Source organism: Salmo salar, chromosome 03, assembly GCF_965601325.2.
Source record: "Salmo salar chromosome 03, fSalSal1, whole genome shotgun sequence".
Lineage (NCBI taxonomy): Eukaryota > Metazoa > Chordata > Actinopteri > Salmoniformes > Salmonidae > Salmo > Salmo salar.
Genome location: NC_138293.1, coordinates 36583669 through 36605000, shown reverse-complemented (window position 1 = coordinate 36605000; position 21332 = coordinate 36583669). Strand labels below are relative to the sequence as shown.

At 43.5% G+C, this 21332-nt stretch overlaps 2 protein-coding genes across 3 annotated transcripts in view; one reads left to right on the top strand and one right to left on the bottom strand.

The window, feature by feature from the left end:
• The window catches only part of LOC106600410 (transcriptional adapter 1-like), a 17957-nt gene extending 10164 nt beyond the window's left edge, over positions 1–7793 (top strand). For both annotated transcript variants that reach the window (XM_045714770.2, XM_045714771.2), the window contains 6 exons: positions 280–345; positions 437–534; positions 655–867; positions 1038–1189; positions 6770–6929; positions 7135–7793. In XM_045714770.2, coding sequence (XP_045570726.2) covers positions 280–345; positions 437–534; positions 655–867; positions 1038–1189; positions 6770–6929; positions 7135–7287 — 842 coding nt within the window. In that variant the 3' untranslated portion in view covers positions 7288–7793. The remainder of the gene's footprint in view (positions 1–279; positions 346–436; positions 535–654; positions 868–1037; positions 1190–6769; positions 6930–7134) is intronic.
• A 6945-nt stretch (positions 7794–14738) lies between these two features.
• Positions 14739–16623, bottom strand: LOC106600411 (transcription factor Jun). The gene has a single exon (XM_014191729.3). The coding sequence runs from the start codon at positions 16221–16223 to the stop codon at positions 15273–15275; it is 951 nt and encodes a 316-aa protein (XP_014047204.1). The 5' UTR covers positions 16224–16623; the 3' UTR covers positions 14739–15272.
• Positions 16624–21332: the final 4709 nt, after the last annotated feature.

Below are 21332 nucleotides of genomic sequence, written 5' to 3'. Positions count from 1 at the left end.
TTACTGTCCCCAAAACCTGTAATGACATGTAATTTTTGCCTTGAAACATTTGAATTGAAATACCTATGGAGGACTGCTTCTTCTGGGGAGTGACAATATGGGTGACCTGGGGCTTAAAATATGAAGTGAGAGCACTTTCTTTACAGCCACTAGCCATGCACATGCATCCGATTTGCACAATGAGCTGCACACCTGACACAGGCGTATGGACCAGAGCTAGTCTGGTCAGTGCAAAAAAATGAATTTCAATCAAACTCTTCCTATTTTTCTCTCTCTCAGTTCATGTCCACAATGACTTTCTCCTGGCCATTCTCACACGTTGTCAGATAATCGTCTCCACACCAGGTAGGTTTTCCATCGAATATATCAATACCGATGGATACCACACATCTGTATGTTGACCACAAACCTGACTGCAACCCATTCCCTTTTCCAGAGGGTGCTGGATCTTTGCAGTGGGCAGGTAGCTCAGCCTCCAAGCCTGGCAAGCCTGCCAAAGGAAAAAAGAAGTTCTCCTTCAGACAGAAATTTGATGTGAGTTGTTGTCCTTCAATAATGCGTAATGGGAGGTGGCAGTAATACATGGTTTATAAACTTCAGACTTCTCCTGTTGGTGAAGTATAATTCTGTGCGTGTGACCCGTTGCGTGTCCAGCATCGTTTCCAGCCCCAGAACCCTCTGAGTGCGGCCCAGGCCTTCAGCCCGCGGGAGGTTGGGAGTGAGGAGGAGGAGCTGAGACTTAGTGCCCACACCCTGTTGCTGCCCACCCGGGGCCAGCTGGAGGCCCGCATGATGGTCACCGCTTTTGAGCTGGGCCTGGACAACGTCACGGAGGACGCCGTCAGCACCATGGTCCACGCAGTGGAGGTATGTGTCAAGTGTGTTTTTAGATTTCATGTTTTTCATGTAGCACAGGTTACTTTATGCTTTGAAACAGGCTTTGTACCCCTTCCAACAGCCAGTTGTATCAGTCCACTCAGGATCCCCCCCCCCCATACACACACTTCACTTACCTGTCGTTCCCTCCACTACCACAGAACCACCTGAAGGACATGCTGACTGCTGTGGTGTCCAGGAGGAAGGCCTACCAGCTGCGTGACGGACACTTCCCCTATGCCTTCGGCAGTGATGTCACCCCCCAGCCCTACTTGAAGAACAGCCTGGCAGCCTACCACATTGTCACAGATTGGTAATGAGGTTAATTGTCTGTCTGCCGCGTTCAGCTGCCTTAAATCAACTAGAAAAATGTTCAACGAAGTATCAAATCAAATGTTATTTATCACATGTGCCGAATGCAACCGGTGTAGATAGACCTTACAGTGAAATGCTTACTTACAAGCCCTTACATTTTTTTTATTTAACCTTTATTTATCTAGGCAAGTCAGTTAAGAACAAATTCTTATTTACAATGATGGCCTACCGGGGAACAGTGGGTTAACTGCCTTGTTCATGGGCAGAACGACAGATTTTTACCTTGTCAGTTCGGGGATTCGATCCGGCAGACTTTTGGTTTCTAACCCAATGCTCTAACCAATAGAATACCTGCCGCCCCGCTTAACCAACAATGCTTTAAGAAGTTAAGAAAAAAAAGTTTTAGGTAAAACATTGAAAATAAAAAGTAACAAATAATTAAACAGCAGCAGTAAAATGACAATAGCGAGGCTATATACAGGGGATACCGATACAGAGTCAATGTGCAGGGGCACCGGTTAGTCGAGGTAATATTTACATGTAGGTAGAGTTAAAGTGACTATCCATAAATAATAAACAGAGAGTAGCAGCAGTGTAAAAGAGGGGTCGGAGTAGCCCTTGATTTTTTTCAGGAGTCTTATGGCTTGGGGGTAAAAGCTTTTAAGAAGCCTATTGGACCTAGACTTGGTGCGCCGGTACAGCTTGCCGTGCGGTAGCAGAGAGAACAGTCTATGATTAGGGTGGCTGGAGTCTTTGACAATTTTTAGGGCCTTTCTCTGACACCGCCTGGTATCGAGGTACTGGAAGCTTAGCCACAGTGATGTACTGGGCCATAAGCACTACCCTCTGTAGTGCCTTGCGGTCGGAGGCCAAGCAGTGATGCAACCAGTCAGGATGCTGTCGATGGTGCAGCTGTGGAACCTTTTGAGAATCTGAGGACCCATGCCAAATCTTGTCAGTCTCCTGAGGGTTAATAGGCTTTGTCGTGCCATCTTCACGACTGTCTTAATGTGTTTGGACCATGATAGTTTGTTGGTGATGTGGACACCAAGGAACTTGAAGCTCTCAACCTGCTCCGCTGCATCCCGGTCGATGAGAATGGGGGCGTGCTCGGACATCCTTTAACTGTAGTCCACAATCATCTCATTTGTCTTGATCATGTTGAGGGAGAGGTTGTTGTCCTGGCACCACATGGCCAGGTCTCTGACCTCCTCCCTATAGGCTGTCTCATAATTGTTGGTGATCAGGCCTACCGTTGTTGTGTCATCTGCAAACTTGATGGTGCTGTTGAAGTCGTGCCTGGCCATGCATTCATGAGTGAACATGGAGTACAGGAGGGGACTGAGCACGCACCCCTGAGGGGGGCCCCCATGTTGAGGATCAGTGTGGCGGGTGTGTTGTTACCTACACTTACCACCTGGGGGCGGCCCGTCAGGAATTCCAGGATCCAGTTGCAGAGGGAGGTGTTTAGTCCCAGGGTCCTTAGCTTAGTGATGAGCTTTAAGGGCACTATGGTGTTGAACGATGAGCTGTAGTCAATGAATAGCATTCTCACATAGGTGTTTTTGTCCAGGTGGGAAAGGGCAGTGTGGAGAGCAATAGAGGTTGCGTCATCTGTTGATCTGTTGGAGCGGTATGCAAATTGGAGTGGGTCTAGAGTTTCTGGGATGATGGTGTTGTGAGCCATGACCAGCATTTCAAAGCACTTCATGGCTACCGATGTGAGTGCTACGGGTCGGTAGTCATTTTAGCAGGTTACCTTAGTGTTCTTGGGCACAGGGACTATGGTGGTCTGCTTGAAACATGTTGGTATTACAGACTCAGTCAGGGACAGGTTGGAGATGTCAGTGAAGACACTTGCCAGTTGGTCAGCGCATGCTCGGATTACACGTCCTGGAAATCCATGTGGCCTTGCGGCCTTGTGAATGTTGACATGTTTTAAGGTCTTACTCACATCGACTACGGAGAGCGTGATCACACAGTCGTACGGAACAGCTGATGCTCTCATGCATGCTTCAGTGTTACTTGCCATGACACGAGCATAGAAGTAATTTAACTCATCTGATTTGTCATAGACACTTGCTAAAAAACTTTAATGAGCAAGCCTTCCTTCATGAACTGGCCTCTGTAAAATGGTTTAGAATCAGCTTGATCCTCTTTGTCGAAGACGCTTGGACCTTCTTTTTTGATAATTTCAGTGGTATTGTTAACAAACACGCCCCCATAAAGAAAATGAGAATTAAAAACAGGTTCAGCCCCTAGTTCGACTGTGATCTTGCAGAGTTACTCCACCTCAAGAATTGCATTTGGCGACAGGCTCGGCACACGCATACTCAAGTTGACTGGTTATCGTTCAGGCAAATGACAATTAAGTGCACTCAGGCTATCCGGAAAGCCAAAGTTAGTGCCTTTAAGGAGCAGTTCTCTCTCTGTGGGTCTAACCCCAAGAAGTTCTGGAGAATTAACCCTCCTCACAGCTGCCCATGTCCCTTAATGTTGATGATGTCGTTGTTACTGACAAGAAGCACATGGCTGAGCTCTTTAATCACCACTTCATTATGTCAGGATTCCTATTTGTCTCAGCCATGCCTCCTTACCCGTCCAACATTTCCTCATCTCTCCCACCCCTTCTAATGCGACTATCCCCGATACTTCTCCCTCTTTTTTTCCCCTGCCTTGCTACACATTTTCTCCCTGCAGGCAGTCACTGAGTCCGAGGTGCTAAAGGAGCTCCTTAAACTTGACCCCAAAAAAACATCAGGGTCAGATGGTTTAGACCCTTTCTTCTTTTAGGTTGCTGCCCCTATCATTGCCAAGCCTATCTACAACCTTTTTAACCTGTCTCTCCTTTCTGGGGAGGTTCCCATTGCTTGGAAGGCAGCCACAGTTTGTCCTTTATTTGAAGGGGGAGATCAAGCTGATCCTAACTGTTATAGGCCTATTTCTATTTTGCCCTGTTTATCAAAAGTGTTGAAAAACGTATCAAAAAAGCCAGTCAGTTGATTATTGACGTCTATAGTATTGTCTCGGGTATGCAATCTGGTTTCTGCTCCGGTTATGGATGTGTCACTGCAACCTTAAAGGTCCTCAATGATGTCACTATTGCCCTTGATTCTAAGCAATATTGTGCTATTTTTATTGACTTGGCCAAAGATTTTGATACGGTAGACCATTCCATTCTTGTGGGCCGGCTAAGGAGTATTGGTGTCTCTGAGGGGTCTATGGCCTGGTTTGCTAACTACCTCTCTGAGTGCAGTGTATAAAGTCAGAAAATCTGATGTCTCAGCCACTGCCTATCACCAAGGGAGTACGCCAAAGCTCAATCCTAGACCCCACGCTCTTCTCAATTTACATCAACAACATAGCTCAGGCAGTAGAAAGTGCTCTCATCCATTTATATGCACATGATAGTCTTATACTCAGCTGGCCGCTCCCCAGATGTTGTGTTAAATGCTCTACAACAAAGCTTTCTTAGTGTCCAACAAGCTTTCTCTGCCCTTAACTTTGTTCTGAACAGCTTCAATACAAATGTCATGTGATTAGGTAAGAAGAATACTGCTCTTCCCCCAGGTGTTATTACTACCTCTGAGGGTTTAGAGCTTGAAGTAGTCACCTCATACAAGTACTTGGGAGTATGGCTAAACGGTGCACTGTCTTTGTCTCAGCACATATCAAAGTTGCAGGCTAAAGTTAAATCTAGACCTGGTTTCCTTTATTATAATCATTCCTCTTTCACCCCAGCTGCCAAACTAACCTTGATTCAGATGACCATCCTACCCATGCTAGATTACGGAGACGTAATTTATAGATCGGCAGGTAAGGGTGCTCTCGAGCGGCGCGATGTTCTTTACCATTCGGCCATCAGATTTGCCACCAATGCGCCTTATAGGACACATCACTGCACTCTACACCTCTGTAAACTGGTCATCTCTGTATACCCGTCGCAAGACCCACTGTTTGATGCTTATTTATAAAACCCTCTTAGGACTCACTCCCCCCTGTCTGAGCTATCTACTGCAGCCCTCATCCTCCACATTCAACTCCCGTTCTGCCAGTCACATTCTGTTAAAGGTCCCCAAAGCACACACATCCTTGGGTCGCCCCTCTTTTCAGTTCGCTGCAGCTAGCGACTGGAACGAGCTGCAACAAACACTCAAACTGGACAGTTTTCTCAGTCTCTTCATTCAAAGACTCAATCATGGACACTCTTACTGACAGTTGTGGCTGCTTTGTGTGATGTATTTTTGTCTCCACCTTCTTGACCTTTGTGCTGTTGTCTGTGCCCAATGTTTGTACCATGTTTTGTGCTGCTACCATGTGGTGTTGCTACCATGTTGTCATGTGTTGCTGCCTTGCTATGTTGTTGTGTTAGGTCTCTCTTTATGTAGTGTTGTGTTGTCTATCTTGTTGTGATGTGTGTTTTGTCCTATATTTATATTGTGTTTATTTTAATCCCAGGCCCCCGTCCCCGCAGGAGCCTTTTGCCTTTTGGTAGGCCGTCATTGTAAATAAGAATTTGTTCTTAACTTACTTGCCTAGTTAAATAAAGGTTAAAGAAATAAAAATAGGCTCACTGGGCAGCTCAGGGCTGTGGTTCCCTTTGTAGTCTGTAATAGTTTGCAAGCCCTGTCACATCCGACGAGCATCGGAGCCGGTGTAGTACGATTCAATCATAGTCCTGTATTGACGCTTTGCCTGTTTGATGGTTCGTCGGAGGGCATAGCGGGATTTCTTATATGCTTCCGGGTTAGAGTCCCGCTCCTTGAAAGCGGCAGCGCTTCCCTTTAGCTCAGTGCAGATATTTCCTGTAATCCATGGCTTCTGGTTGGGGTATGTACGTGTGCTCCTCAATGCCATTGGAAGAATCCCGGACCATATTCCAGTCTGTGCTAGCAAAACAGTCCTGTAGCTTAGCATCTGCTTCATCTGACAAATTTCTTATTGACCGAGTCACTGGTGCTTCCTACTTTAGTTTCTGCTTGTAAGCAGGAATCAGGAGGATATAATTATGGTCAGATTTGCCAAATGGAGGGCGAGGGAGAGCTTTGTATGCATCTCTGTGTGTGGAGTAAAGGTGGTCTAGTTTTTTTTCTTTCTTTTCTCCCCCCTTCTGGTTGCACAACTACTTGTATCAATGAATTGGAAAGAAACCCAAATGCAATTATTAGGGTATTACCATTTTAATGAGTAACTATCTGGTAAGCAGCAGACTGTAGAATAAAGTTTAACTGCTCTGTTCAAATGTAACTTCAAGGGTCAACATAGAGTAGTTTTATAGACTTCTTCAGTTTTACCTTAAATGGTTGTTAGTTCAAACAGCATACTATACTTTAGGTACATGAAGCACCAGTAATAGCAGTAAGGTGAGGTAGGAGAGCTGCCCGTACAGCACACTGCAAAAAGGATCACTCGGAGACTGGATAGAGGTCCATCTAAAATACTTTTTTTTTTTAATTTACAAAGGCAGGGTCCTTTGCAGTTTTAGGGACAGATAGAATTTCCCCTTACTAATCAATTACTTTTAGGCTCTTGTCATGCTCGTCTGTCTGTTCTGACTCTCTCCTCATCCGTACTCAAGCCCACCTCACAGTGCATCTCGTCTGGCCGGACCGCCGCCCCCTCAGCTATTACAAGACGATGCTGAGCAGCAGGCTGCTCTCCTATTGGCCTGTTCTGGTGACAGTCTCCTTGCGCCCCTCCCTCCCATCAGCATGTTTGATCTCCTGGAAGCGTTACAGGTGAGAGAATCACAGCCTCAATCTGCCTTACCGTCACATATACCTATAACAAAAAACATTCTGACATTTGAATTGATTTGCTTTTTCAACCGCATTCAACAAACATTTCTCTCTAATCAAAAGGAAAGCTGAAAAGGTATTTGTCATTGTATGTGAAAGAAAAGTCAACTCAAATGACTATTGTTAATGTTTTTCCTTGACGTAGGTCCACCGAGGTGTGATGCCCTCTCACACCATGTATGCCCTGAACATGGAACGGATCCTGTCCCGGCTGTGGCATCCCAGTCACGAGGAGCTGGAGCAGGACCATGTGCACCATCAACGCCTCGCAGGGAAGGATGGTCTGCTCGTCAGCTGAGACGCACACAGACAGTCTGGTGGATAGACAGGCAGATTGTGGTGAGGGTATGGCAGAGACAAATGGAGAGTTTAACACGCACAGTGTTGAGGCATCCATATGGCCCCTAAACCCTGTCTTGAAGCAGAGAGAGAGGATGATATCGAAGACTGGATTTAGTCTCCACTAGGTCTACTCCGTTAGAGGCTCTGCAACCGCTTCACCACGCAGCACAACTTTACACTAGTGTCAATAACGTTTTTCGAACGCTTGGTAGAGTGCAAACCCAGCCTAAGATGCACACAGTAGATCTGTGTTTAAGGCTCACAGAACTGTGCTGTAATGAAAAGGAAGGAATGAAGGCCCAGTGGTGTGGTCACCGACAGCTTGTTATGGCACTAACATGTCTACACACACAGTGATATCTCTCCCATAGCCTCTCTGACCCTCCTTTAAATGCACCGTTAATAATGTCAATTCGTTTGAGGATGGGTGTGTTTCTGATCACCTGGTGGGTTTATTTTGTCGGTTAATTTGTTTGATAGAATAGTGTTACTTTTGTATTTCCCACGCCTCTGTGTACAAATGTTATTATTGCGATATTGACATGCTCTTGTAGAATTATGCCGGAGTAGTACACTTGGGTCCTTGTTCACTGTACTTTGTCAGAGCAATGCATTTATTAGTATGCATGCAAATATGTAAATATGATTTATTTAAAAAAAAAAAAATTTACACCAGCTATCTTGTTTAATATCAAAGTCCACTTGATCAATAGTAAATAAATAATAATAATAAATAGTAAACGGTACTGTGCAGCCGTATTCATTGCCCCGGCCAAGGCTTTCGACTCTGTCAATCACCACATCCTCATCGGCAGACTCAACAGCCTTGGTTTCTCAAATGATTGCCTCGACTGGTTCACCAACTACTTCTCCGACAGAGTTCAGTGTGTCAAATCTGAGGGCCTGTTGTCCGGGCCTCTGACAGTCTCTATGGGGGTGCCACAGGGTTCAATTCTTGGGCCGACTCTCTTCTCTGTATATACACTGCTCAAAAAAATAAAGAGAACACTTAAACAACACAATGTAACTCCAAGTCAATCACACTTCTGTGAAATCAAACTGTCCACTTAGGAAGCAACACTGATTGACAATAAATTTCACATGCTGTTGTACAAATGGAATAGACAACAGGTGGAAATTATAGGCAATTAGCAAGACACCCCCAATAAAGGAGTGGTTCTGCAGGTGGGGACCACAGACCACTTCTCAGTTCCTATGCTTCCTGGCTGATGTTTTGGTCACTTTTGAATGCTGGCGGTGCTTTCACTCTAGTGGTAGCATGAGACGGAGTCTACAACCCACACAAGTGGCTCAGGTAGTGCAGCTCATCCAGGATGGCACATCAATGCGAGCTGTGGCAAGAAGGTTTGCTGTGTCTGTCAACGTAGTGTCCAGAGCATGGAGGCGCTACCAGGAGACAGGCCAGTACATCAGGAGACGTGGAGGAGGCCGTAGGAGGGCAACAACCCAGCAGCAGGACCGCTACCTCCGCCTTTGTGCAAGGAGGAGCAGGAGAAGCACTGCCAGAGCCCTGCAAAATGACCTCCAGCAGGCCACAAATGTGTCTGCTCAAACGGTCAGAAACAGACTCCATGAGGGTGGTATGAGGGCCCGACGTCCACAGGTGGGGGTTGTGCTTACAGCCCAACACCGTGCAGGACGTTTGGCATTTGCCAGAGAACACCAAGATTGGCAAATTCGCCACTGGCGCCCTGTGCTCTTCACAGATGAAAGCAGGTTCACACTGAGCACATGTGACAGACGTGACAGAGTCTGGAGACGCCGTGGAGAACGTTCTGCTGCCTGCAACATCCTCCAGCATGACCGGTTTGGCGGTGGGTCAGTCATGGTGTGGGGTGGCATTTCTTTGGGGGACCGCACAGCCCTCTATGTGCTCGCCAGAGGTAGCCTGACTGCCATTAGGTACCGAGATGAGATCCTCAGACCCCTTGTGAGACCATATGCTGGTGCGGTTGGCCCTGGGTTCCTCCTAATGCAAGACAATGCTAGACCTCATGTGGCTGGAGTGTGTCAGCAGTTCCTGCAAGAGGAAGGCATTGATGCTATGGACTGGCCCGCCCGTTCCCCAGACCTGAATCCAATTGAGCACATCTGGGACATCATGTCTCGCTCCATCCACCAACGCCACGTTGCACCACAGACTGTCCAGGAGTTGGCGGATGCTTTAGTACAGGCACGTGGAGGCCACACACACTACTGAGCCTAATTTTGACTTGTTTTAAGGACATTACATCAAAGTTGGATCAGCCTGTAGTGTGGTTTTCCACTTTAATTTTGAGTGTGACTCCAAATCCAGACCTCCATGGGTTGATAAATTGGATTTCCATTGATTATTTTTGTGTGATTTTGTTGTCAGCACATTCAACTATGTAAAGAAAAAAGTATTTAATAAGATTTTTTCTTTCATTCAGATCTAGGATGTGTTGTTTAAGTGTTCCCTTTATTTTTTTGAGCAGTATATCAATGATGTCGCTCTTGCTGCTGGTGAGTCTCTAATCCACCTCTACGCAGACGACACCATTCTGTATACTTCTGGCCCTTCTTTGGACACTGTGTTAACAACCCTCCAGGCGAGCTTCAATGCCATACAACTCTCCTTCTGTGGCCTCCAACTGCTCTTAAATACAAGTAAAACTAAATGCATCCTCTTCAACCGATCGCTGCCTGCACCTGCCCGCCCATCCAGCATCACTACTCTGGACATATTCTGACTTAGAATATGTGGACAACTACAAATACCTAGGTGTCTGGTAAGACTGTAAACTCTCCTTCCAGACTCACATAAAACATCTCCAATCCAAAGTTAAATCTAGAATCGGCTTCCTATTTCGCAACAAAGCATCCTTCACTCATGCTGCCAAACATACCCTCGTAAAACTGACCATCTTACCGATCCTCGACTTTGGCAATGTCATTTACAAAATAGCCTCCAACACCCTACTCAACAAATTGGATGCAGTCTATCACAGTGCCATCCGTTTTGTCACCAAAGCCCCATATACTACCCACCACTGCGACCTGTACGCTCTCGTTGGCTGGCACTCGCTTCATACTCGTCGCCAAACCCACCCTCCACGTCATCTACAGGACCCTGCTAGGTAAAGTCCCGCCTTATCTCTGCTCGCTGGTCACCATAGCTGCACCCACCCGTAGCACGCGTTCCAGCAGGTATATCTCTCTGGTCACCCCCAAAGCCAATTCCTCCTTTGGCCGCCTCTCCTTCCAGTTCTCTGCTGCCAATGACTGGAACGAACTACAAAAATCTCTGAAACTGGAAACACATCTCCCTCACTAGCTTTAAGCACCAATTGTCAGAGCAGCTCACAGATCACTGCACCTGTACATAGCCCATCTATAAATAGCCCAAACAACTACCTCTTCCCCTACTGTATTTATTTATTTATTTATTTATTTATTTTGCTCCTTAGCACCCCAGTATTTCTACTTTGCACACTCATCTACTGTCAAATCTACCATTCCAGTATTTTAATTGCTATATTGTATTTACTTCACCACCATGGCCTATTTAAATAAATAAAATTACTCTATCTTATGGTGCCACTGTTGTCAATGACATCTATAGTGCCACCAACTGGTCTGGTGCAGCCATCTAAGGTTGCAGTGACTTTGTTCACACAGCTTGTAAGGACACATACGTAAGGTTTACTTACCAAGTTTCATGGCCCCATGTCCATCGGTTCAGTTCTTTATAGCCCTGGTGTGATATGGTGCCATCTAGTGGTGTAGCGTGGCCGACTTTGAATGCACCAACTAATCATTGTCAAATTCATTAGGCTAATTCATTGACTCCAGATTTGGTATATAGACTCAATCTGACTTAAAGTTCATGAGATGTTTTAAGTATTATTAGCATATGTGCTAACATGCATCTACAGGTTCATCTTAAGGACGTCCATTATAGCGATGATACGTTTCAAGTTGATAGGCCACTTTGGAGTGGCTTTACAGTGGTTTAAATGGACACGTAAAATCAGATTTTTGATTTGTTATGTCTGCCATCTTTTTTACCAATAACTTAGCTTTTCTCAAACTAAAGGGAAGACGTAGCATGGGCCAACATTCCACATTTAGTGTCATGGTTCATGATAAGATTTTTTGAAGTGTTTTTTTTATTTTATTTATTTTTTCACATTTTAGCATATGTGCTAATATGCATCTACTGGTATAGTGTGACCATCTTTGAATGCATTAATGTTATTTTCTCAAACTGTTTAGGGACTGTTTTGATGATTCAAAATACCAAATTCAAAATCAGACTTTCAGTCCATGTGAAGATTATTTTATGATTATTTTAAGCATTAGCCTTACATAGTCAAAGTGAATTGTTAATAGTTTCCTAACTTTTTAAGATATCAAAGCCAAACTTAACATGGTTCATCGTGGTAATGTATTTGATGACCCTACAAAGTTGATAGGCCATTGTGGATTTAAATGGACAAGTAAAATCTGATTTCCTGATTTATCAACAACTCAGCCATCTCTTCACCAATCCCTTAGTTTTTCTCAAACTCAGTTAAGAGATGGTATAATTTGGATTTATGGTTCATGAGAAGTTTTTAAAAGATTTTCCAAAATGTCCAAGATGGAGGAAAATCTATCCTGAGGGACCGTATGGGTCCTTGAGGCAAATCTGTTCAGCATGAGGAAAGACCTACAAGAGCTTTCATGTCTCTAGGTCAAACGGGGCAGCGGATATGAGGGTTTGTGAGACTGGCCTATAGGTGGTGCTGTTATAATCAATCTGTGCCATTCTTTTTGACCAAGCTACTAGTTTCTGTGTGCCAAATAAATTAATAAATGACCAATTTATGCTTGAGTTATTTAACCATGTCAATGGGAGGGAGGGGGGGAAGTATCTAAGAAAAACCTAATGTTTTTCTTAGATACTCCCCCCCCTCCCTCCCATTGACATGGTTAAATAACTCAAGCATAAATTGGTCATTTATTAATTTATTTATTTCATAGCTTCGCTGTGAATCCCTTATAATAATAGTAAACAGTAAGGCAGCATAAGTGGTGGGTGGGTGGGTGTGTGTGTGTGGCAAGTGTCAGTGTAGGCGTAATAGGCGGATATACACGTAAACAGGACTAAAACATGATTGGTAGCAGGGATATATATATATATATATATATATATATATATATATATATATATATATATATATATATATATATATACTTATGGTATTATACAGTGCATTCGGAAAGTATTCAGACCCCTCGACTTTTTCCACATTTTACGTTACAGCCTTATTCTAAAATTTCAATTTTTTAAACCTCATCAGTCTACACACATTACCCCATAATGACAAAGTGAAAACAGGTTTTTAAATTTTTTTGCAAATGTATTAAAAATAGATACCTTATTTAAAGTATTCAGACCCTTTGCTATGAGACTCGAAATTGAGCTCAGGGGCATCCTGTTTCCATTGATCATCCTTGCGATGTTTCTACAACTTGATTGGAGTCCACTGGTGGTAAATTCAATTGATTGGACATGATTTGGAAAGGCACACACCTGTCTATATAAGGTTTCACAGCTGACAGTGCATGTCAGAGCAAAACCAAGTCATGAAGTCGAAGGAATTGTCGGTAGAGCTCAGAGACCACATTGTGTTGAGGCTCAGATCTGGGGAAGAGTACCAAGAAAGATCCAGAAGAACACAGTGACCATCATTCTTAAATGGAAGAAATTTGGAACCACTAAGACTCTTCCTAGAGCTGGCCGCCCGGCCAAACTGAGCAATCGGAGAAGGGCCTTGGTCAGGGAGGTGACCAAGAACCCGATGGTCACTCTGACAGAGCTCCAGAGTTTCTCTGTGGAGATGGGAAAACATTCCAGAAGGACAACCATCTCTGCAGTACTTCACAAATCAGGTCTTTATGTTAGAGTGGCTAGGCGGAAGCCACTCCTCAGTAAAAGGCACATGACAGCCCGCTTGGAATTTGCCAAAAGGCACCTAATGGACTCTGACCATGAGGAGAAGGTCTGATGAAACCAAGATTGAACTCTTTGGTGTAAATGCCAAGCGTCACATCTGGAGGAAACCTAGCACCATCCCTACGGTGAAGCATGGTGGTGGCAGCCTCATGCTGTGGGGATGTTTTTCAGCAGCAGGGACTGGGAGACTAGTCAGGATTGAGGGAAAGATGAACTGAGCTAAGTACAGAGAGAGCCTTGATTAAAAACCTGTTCCAGAGCGCTCAGGACCTCAGACTGGGGCGAAGGTTCACCTTCCAACAGGACAATGACTCTAAGCACACAGCCAAGACAACGCAGGAGTGCCTTTGGGACAAGTCTCTGAATGTCCTTGAGTTGCCCAGCCAGAGCCTGGACTTGAACCTGATCGAACATCTCTGGCTTTGCAGCAACACTCCCTATCCAACCTGACAGAGCTTGAGAGGATCTGCAGAGAACAATGGGAGAAACTCCCCAAATACAGGTGTGCCAAGCTTGTAGCGTCATACCCAAGAAGACTCGAGGCTGTAATCGCTGTCAAAGGTGCTTCAACAAAGTACTGAGTAAAGGGTCTGAGTACTTATGTAAATGTGATATTGTTTTTATTTTTAATATAAATTTACGAAAAATGTATACAAACCTGTTTGTGCTTTGTCATTATGAGGTTTTGTGTGTATATTGATTAGGGGGAAAAAAACTAATCAATTTTAGAATAAGGTTGTAACATAACAAAATGTGGGGAAAAAGTCCAGGGGTCTGCCTACTTTCCAAAGGCACTGTACATGTAAACAGGAGTAATAGTGACCAGTAGCAGTATGAATAGATACTTGGGAATGTCAATCAATAACCAATGGATAGCAGCATAGTGGTAATCATTTACGCAGCAGTGTAGGTATGAAGGGGGACAGAAGTTGACACTATTAAACATCTATTGAACACATTACACTATCTACACAAGACACTATTGAAGATTTTTTTTTTTCTTCTCTCAGTCATGTGAACTCGTTATCAAAGATGTTTTAATCTATTATGTAGCACCTCAGCTCCTTAAAACACCAGTCGTAAGACTATTACTACCAACCAGCATTTACAACAGGAGACAGTATTTTAGGCACACCCTGACCCACCGTCATAGAAAACGTAACTGCTCTCAGAGCTCTCTTGCCATATTTGGCTTGCTTGCTGCTCATTTCCGAAACGATGTCCAATCGTTGTCGAGGAGCACGGTCCCCTACCAAGCGATTACACTACACTGGAGTGACTCAATGGTCAGTCTGTCCCCATTTTACTGTTAACAAACATTACATTCATTCACTGTTCATCCAAGAACGAACTATTCAACTTTTTTCCTGTGTCAATAAAAGCTATTTAAAACCCAATTCTTTATAATTATAACAAAGACAATATTCTCAATTCATGACTTTTTATTCCACATTGTATTTGTCGTATATTTGTATTTTCTGAAGTGCTCAAAAGACAGGCATAAAAATAGTATTATGATAAAGTATTAATTCAGGTCTAACGTTTGTTTTAACCTTTTCACAAAATTGTATTAATGTAAATGTTAAGAAAGTAAGGCAGTGTTGTGTCAGTCCTAGTACACAAACACCTCTGGGTCAATCCTCGCACAAGGTGTGTCAATAAAGCAATGTCTCGTAACGCTATAGTGTTACATTGTACAACTTGTCGCTGGTGAGAGAACTCAGTGCTAGACTTGGTCTATATACATACTAGACAATGTCAGAACTCGTAATCGATCAACAGGCATTGCCACTGTTCGTTGGCCTTAGCCACCGCTAGCCGATTTATTCCACGAATACGTTTATTTTTCTTGTCGCCATTCTGTCAGGGCGCAAAGACGAAGAACCCGCCCCTATAGGAGCTGCGTTTGGTCCCATAATGAAAAGTCTCTCACTCAAACCGCAATGTCTTATGGCTGTTCAGAACGCCTGGAGCTGCTGCGTCAATATGAGTTGGCACCCGCTGTTAACATGGTCCATGACCTTCTGTTTGAGCAGTGCCAGTTCGTCCCGGAGCACGTTGGCAGAAGAGACCAACTCTGTGTGTTGGGTCTTCAGGTTTTTGACCCTGTCCTCGAGCCTCGAGATCCTCTCCAGCTTCCTTTTCCGGCATTTAGACGCGGCCACCCTGTTCCTCATGCGCTTTCTCTCGGCCTTTATCCTCTCCTGGCTCTCCATGTCGATAGGAGACATCGGAGGGGTATCGCCGCTCATCTCGGGCACCGTCTGGGGCTCCTCCTTGAATGGCTGTAGCCGTGGGTGCTGGGCTGGCAGCTGGGTCTCGATGTGGGTTTGGGACGGGACGGACGTGTAACTGGCGGAGGAGTGTCTGTCGCCGGTAGGTGCCGACGCAGAGCTGACAGCCCGATTGAAAAGGCCCAAGTTTGTGTATTCCGGTGGCTCGGGGCGCACGGTGCAGCTGTAGGATATAGGACTGTCCGACACAGTAGATGCGGATGCCATGTCGTTGGAAGCATTCGTCTGAGAGTCACAACTGCCATTAGGCATATGCTGTTGATAATGAAGCTCCGCGAGCGCCCTCACGAAACCCTCAGCAAAACCCTCTTGCTCGTCGGTGATGTTCTTGGGACAGAGGAACTGAGTTGGGGTCGGAGTCGTCAAACCATTGCAGGACTGGATGATGAGCCTTTCCAATTCCGGAGAGGCCAGTTTTAATAATCCCACATCAGGGGACGTCAGTATATCGATAGCTTTCGCCCGCAGATGAGGTTTAAACATTTTAGGGTCGTTGAGGTTCAGTGTCATACTCTGCTTCATACTATTCGGGTTAACCCCATGATATCCAGCCACTGCGCCTTGCTGACCATTTACCGATTCGTCATAGAATGTAGCTTCCATCTTGGTGGGCATCAATTGACTGATCTTTATCGCGAAAATAGTTGTTGGGAAAAAAATAAAAGCATCAAATGTTGAAATTGCAATAAACAATTTGGAGTGATAAACTGCAATCCGATGTCCCCAATCTTTTGACAGTTTTAGGATAAGTAGAGTAATGTTCGAACCTCTAACCTCAAGTCGGAGGACAACTTTTAATGTCCTAAGTGGAAACTTTTCTTGAGGCTTGATAAAAGAAGAATAGTATAAAAAAAAATATTCCCTTCCTCAATCGATATGCGTCTTTGTTTCAATTAAGATTTTTTTTATTCGATTTGCCTACTGAAATGAGGCTTTTCTTTTCTAAGCAGATGCTGTATCTCACTCGATACAATGTACTTTCTAGCACTTCCAACGTGGAGACGAACTTTATCCACTTCTATGCTGCTGCTATACTGAAAATAACAATGATGTAATTTCTAAGGCTTCCTATTGGTTTGAGATGATGTGATGGGCGTTACTTTTTGAAATGACATGCACGTTGCGTTGACAACCAGCCATGTTCCCGCCTCCCGCAATGGTTGATGGGATTAGGTAATGCAGTAAAAGGAGCGGTGTCCTCTGGGATGACGTATTGTTTTTGAAAATATTGTTACCCGCTCTATTTCGTAACACAATCTTAATCAGGTTGACTAGATTTCCTTTTGAATAACAGCTTTCACAATATTTGCTTTCCTTCTTTTGCTCTTTGATTTTGTAGGTGGAAGCGTGGCAATTTGGCACCAGTCACCACACAAATTATTGGCACCCTTGATGAAGATTAGCAAAAAAAACTATATCAAAAATAAATAATTCAAATACTGAGCTATATTTCATGCATAAAAATTGGGAAATTATATATTTTTTATACTAACACAATTACTCAGAGAAAGATATGTTTTTTTTTTAACAAGTAATACATTTTTTTCACAAAAAGATACATTTCAAAATTATTGGCAGCCCTGTTTTCAATACTCCAGCACCTTTGCGAGGATAATGGCACATCCTTTTTCTAAAATGTTTGAGATTGGAGAACACATTGTGAGGGATCTTAGACCCAGTTTTGTGGTCAGATGACATGAAAATAGAGCTCTTTGGTCACACACACCAGTGATGGGTTTGGCTTAAAATAATGGAGGCATATGCAGAAAAGTACCTCATACCTACTGTAAAATATGTGGTGTATTAATTAATGTATTTTTATTTCACCTTTATTTTAACCAGGTAGGCCAGTTGAGAACAAGTTCTCATTTACAACTGCGACCTGGCCAAGATAAAGCAAAGCAGTGTGATACAAACAACAACACAGAGTTACACCTGGAATAAACAAACGTACAGTCAATAACACAATAGAAAAAGTCTATATACAGTGTGTGCAAATGGCGTAAGGAGTTAAGGCAATAAATAGGCCATAGTAGCAAAGTAATTACAATTTAGCAAATTAACACTGGAGTGATAGATGTTATGGGGCTATTTTGCTTCCACTGATACTGGGAACCTCGTTAAATCAATGGCATCATGTACCAGGACATTTTAGCCAAAAACCTGGTTGCCTCTGCAACCAGTATATCTGACCCTGAAACTTGGCCACAAGTGGATCTTCCAGCAGGGCAATAACCCCAAGCACACATCCAAATCCATAAAGAAATGGTTAATTGACTATAAAATCAACATTTTATCAGACTCCGGACTTGAACCCATTGAAAACCAATGGTTTGAATTGAAGAGGGCAGTCGAAGATATCAAGGATCTGGAAAAATTCTGTATGGAGGAAAGTTCTATGATTCCTCCCAATGTGTTCTCCAATCTCACAAAACATTTGAGAAAAAGGCTCTGTCGTTATCCTCCCAAGGGGAAGGTGCTGGAGAATTGAAAGCCAGGGTGCCAGTAAGTATTAGGCTACTTGTTAAACAAAATATCTTTCAACGAGCAATTGTGCTGTTATAAAATAATATAATTTTCTCGATATGTTGAGCATACGATATAGCTCAGTATTTTAATTATTTATTTGATAGTCTATTTTGCTCATCTTTATCAAGGGTGTCAATAATTTTGGAGGTGACTACTTCTGGTGTGTGTGTGAGAGAGAGGGGGCCGAGGGAGGGGGGTGGCTCCCCCTGTTTTTTTGTTTTGCTTTCCAGGTGATACTTTCTGCGTTGGTTATATAGGGGAAGGAAAATGTTCAAATGAATATCAAATAGAACATTGTGCCTCACATTTTAAGGGGTGTTTCAAGTACAAGTATAACAAGTAGGCATCTGCCAAAAATAAAGGAAACACCAAAATAAAGTGTCTTAATTGGGCGTTGGGCCACCACGAGACAGAACAGCTTCCATGCACATTGGCATAGATTCTACAAGTGTCTGGAACTCTATCGGAGGGTTGCAACACTATTCTTCCACAAGAAATACCATCATTTTTTGTTTTGTTGATGGTGGTGGAAAACTCCCATAAGTGTTCAATTGGGTTGAGCTCTGGTGACTGAGATGGCCATGGCATGTGGTTTACATCGTTTTCATGCTCATCAAACCATTCAGTGACCATTTGTGCCCTGTGGATGGGGGCATTCTCATCCTATGTGGACAAAGAAATGGTAGCCAAAATAATGGCCTGCCCAGCAGTTTTATGCATGACCCTAAGCATGATGGGATGTTCATTGTTTAATTAACTCAGGAACCACAGCTGTGTGGAAGAACCTGATTTCAATATACTTTGCATCCCTCAAGTGCTTCCAATATTTTGTCAGTTAGCTGTATTTTTTTTTTTTTTTTTACATTTATTTCATCTTTATTTAACCAGGTAGGCAAGTTGAGAACAAGTTCTCATTTACAATTGCGACCTGGCCAAGATAAAGCAAAGCAGTTCGACAACATACAAAAACACAGAGTTACACATGGAGTAAAACAACATACAATCAATGATGCAGTAGAAAAAAATAAGACTATATACAATGTGAGCAAATGATGTGAGATAAGGGAGGTAAAGGCAAAAAAGGCCATGGTGGCAAAGTAAATAAAGTATAGCAAGTAAAACACTGGAATGGTAGATTTGTAGTTTGAAGAAAGTTCAAAGTTAAAATATAAATAATATGGTGCAAAGGAGCAAAATAAATAAATACAGTAGGGGAAGAGGTAGTAGTTTGGGCTAAATTATAGATGGGCTATGTACAGGTGCAGTGATCTGGGAGCTGCTCTGATAGCTGGTGCTTAAAGCTAGTGAGGGAGATAAGTGTTTCCAGTTTCAGAGATTTTTGTAGTTCGTTCCAATCCAGTATGTAGCAACAATGTGTTTCTACACTGTAATTACATAGGTACTACCATGCAAATACATATCCTAGGTATTAGCATTACTGAATGTAAACTCTCTATCTAGGTTTTTCATTATTTTCCTGAATAGATGGAAATATGTCTTATGATCTGTCTGTAATATGCAATGTGTGGAGAAACTCCTTCCAGTTCGAGTAGAGCTCTATGGGCCTCAGTGTTGCTCCTCGGTCTCTAGCAAACTCTTGGACTGATAGCACTGGTATTGTCTCTGTGCTCTGTCCTTGCCATGAGATCAACCCTGAGATGACACTCTTGTCTTCAGGTTGCCTTGACAACAGAACAACAACCACCATTTAGAGGTATTGACACCTGCTGTTGGAATTCCAGAATGGAATATTTTGGAAAGTCTGTTCCTCCTGTCACGATAATGATAATAACAACAAATGGATTAAACAACAATGTTCCAATACCACAGTCATGCACACAGTCACAGGGACAGATCAAACACACATAAGCCAAAAAAGAAAAACACACACCTGCATTCTCTGTATGGAGCTAGTAAGACTCGAGATTTGTCTCTTTGCTGAAGATAAAATAGGTTTACACATATCCCCCAGCACGCTCCTGTGTTTATTACTGTAACTGGGAATTTTCCCATCAGCCTACAGCTGACCTGGCCATACTTCCTGTTCCTCTGTCCCTGCTTCCTGTTCAGTGGCCTGATGGGTAACCTCTAGATAACACCATCTTCTTCCCCCTGGCTCAGCCAGCTGCTTCCACTGCATGGAGGTCTCTATTTTCCGATGTCCACCAGTTGCATATGCGTTTTGTTTTGCTGGATGTCTAGTCCACATTTTCCGTACTTGACGCACATGTGCTTCGCTTTTCAACTACAGTAGCTAAAAGCTATCTTGTTAGAGTCGGTGACTGTACTTCCATTTGTACCACCGCATGGTAAAGCAACCCACGAGTTGAAAATATTGAATGCATGCGGTACACAGAATGCACCACAGCCTATTGCGGCACCCCCAACATAGCGTTGCGGACTGCTTCATTGACAATGAATGACTTCCGCCGGAACGCAAAGAGTTTGATGCATCTGGACATGAGGTGTAATCAAGAGTTTAGACCCAGACCCAGCTGACATAAGCTGTCCTTTGTTGGAAAGTGATGGATCCTTAGCCACTCTTCCTATCTGTGCTCTATCCAAAATGAGGACAGTGCCCTTTGCATTTGTTGTTCATAAATAGAGGAAAGTTAGATTACCCACTCACTCACTCGTGTGTGTATGTTAAACATGTCTACAGTGTTTGTTAACGACCATCTGTTTCTTCCTGTCCTGCTGCTATGTTTTCCTCCACCCTCTCCCTCCTCTATTCTCTCTCCCCTCTATTCATGTATGGCCCAAACACAGCCTGCTAACTGTACACTGCTTCTCTGTTTCCCCTTGGCTTTAAGTGTTTATACTTTCTAAGAAAATAACACAATAGTAAGATACTGTATTCGCCCTTGTAGTTTTGGCAGGGTCAATAGGATTGTCGTGCAATTCTGACTGAATGTTTTAAAAAAAATCTGTGTTAGACTCTAATGACCCTGACTTATCTATGTTATTATCACCTATTTCTAAGAAGTGTACGCCTTTTTATCAATTGAGGTCAATACCATTTGAAGGTCTAATCTTGGCAGAGCATTTTTTATACATATAGATTAGTTTCCTGACATCCTCACTTTAAAATAAGGCAACAGTAAACATGTCGCCCCCCCCCCCCCCCCCCCCCCCCCCCACACGAAATATGCAATGCCCCCCTTGGGCCAATCAGTGTACTGTTCTAAATGAGGA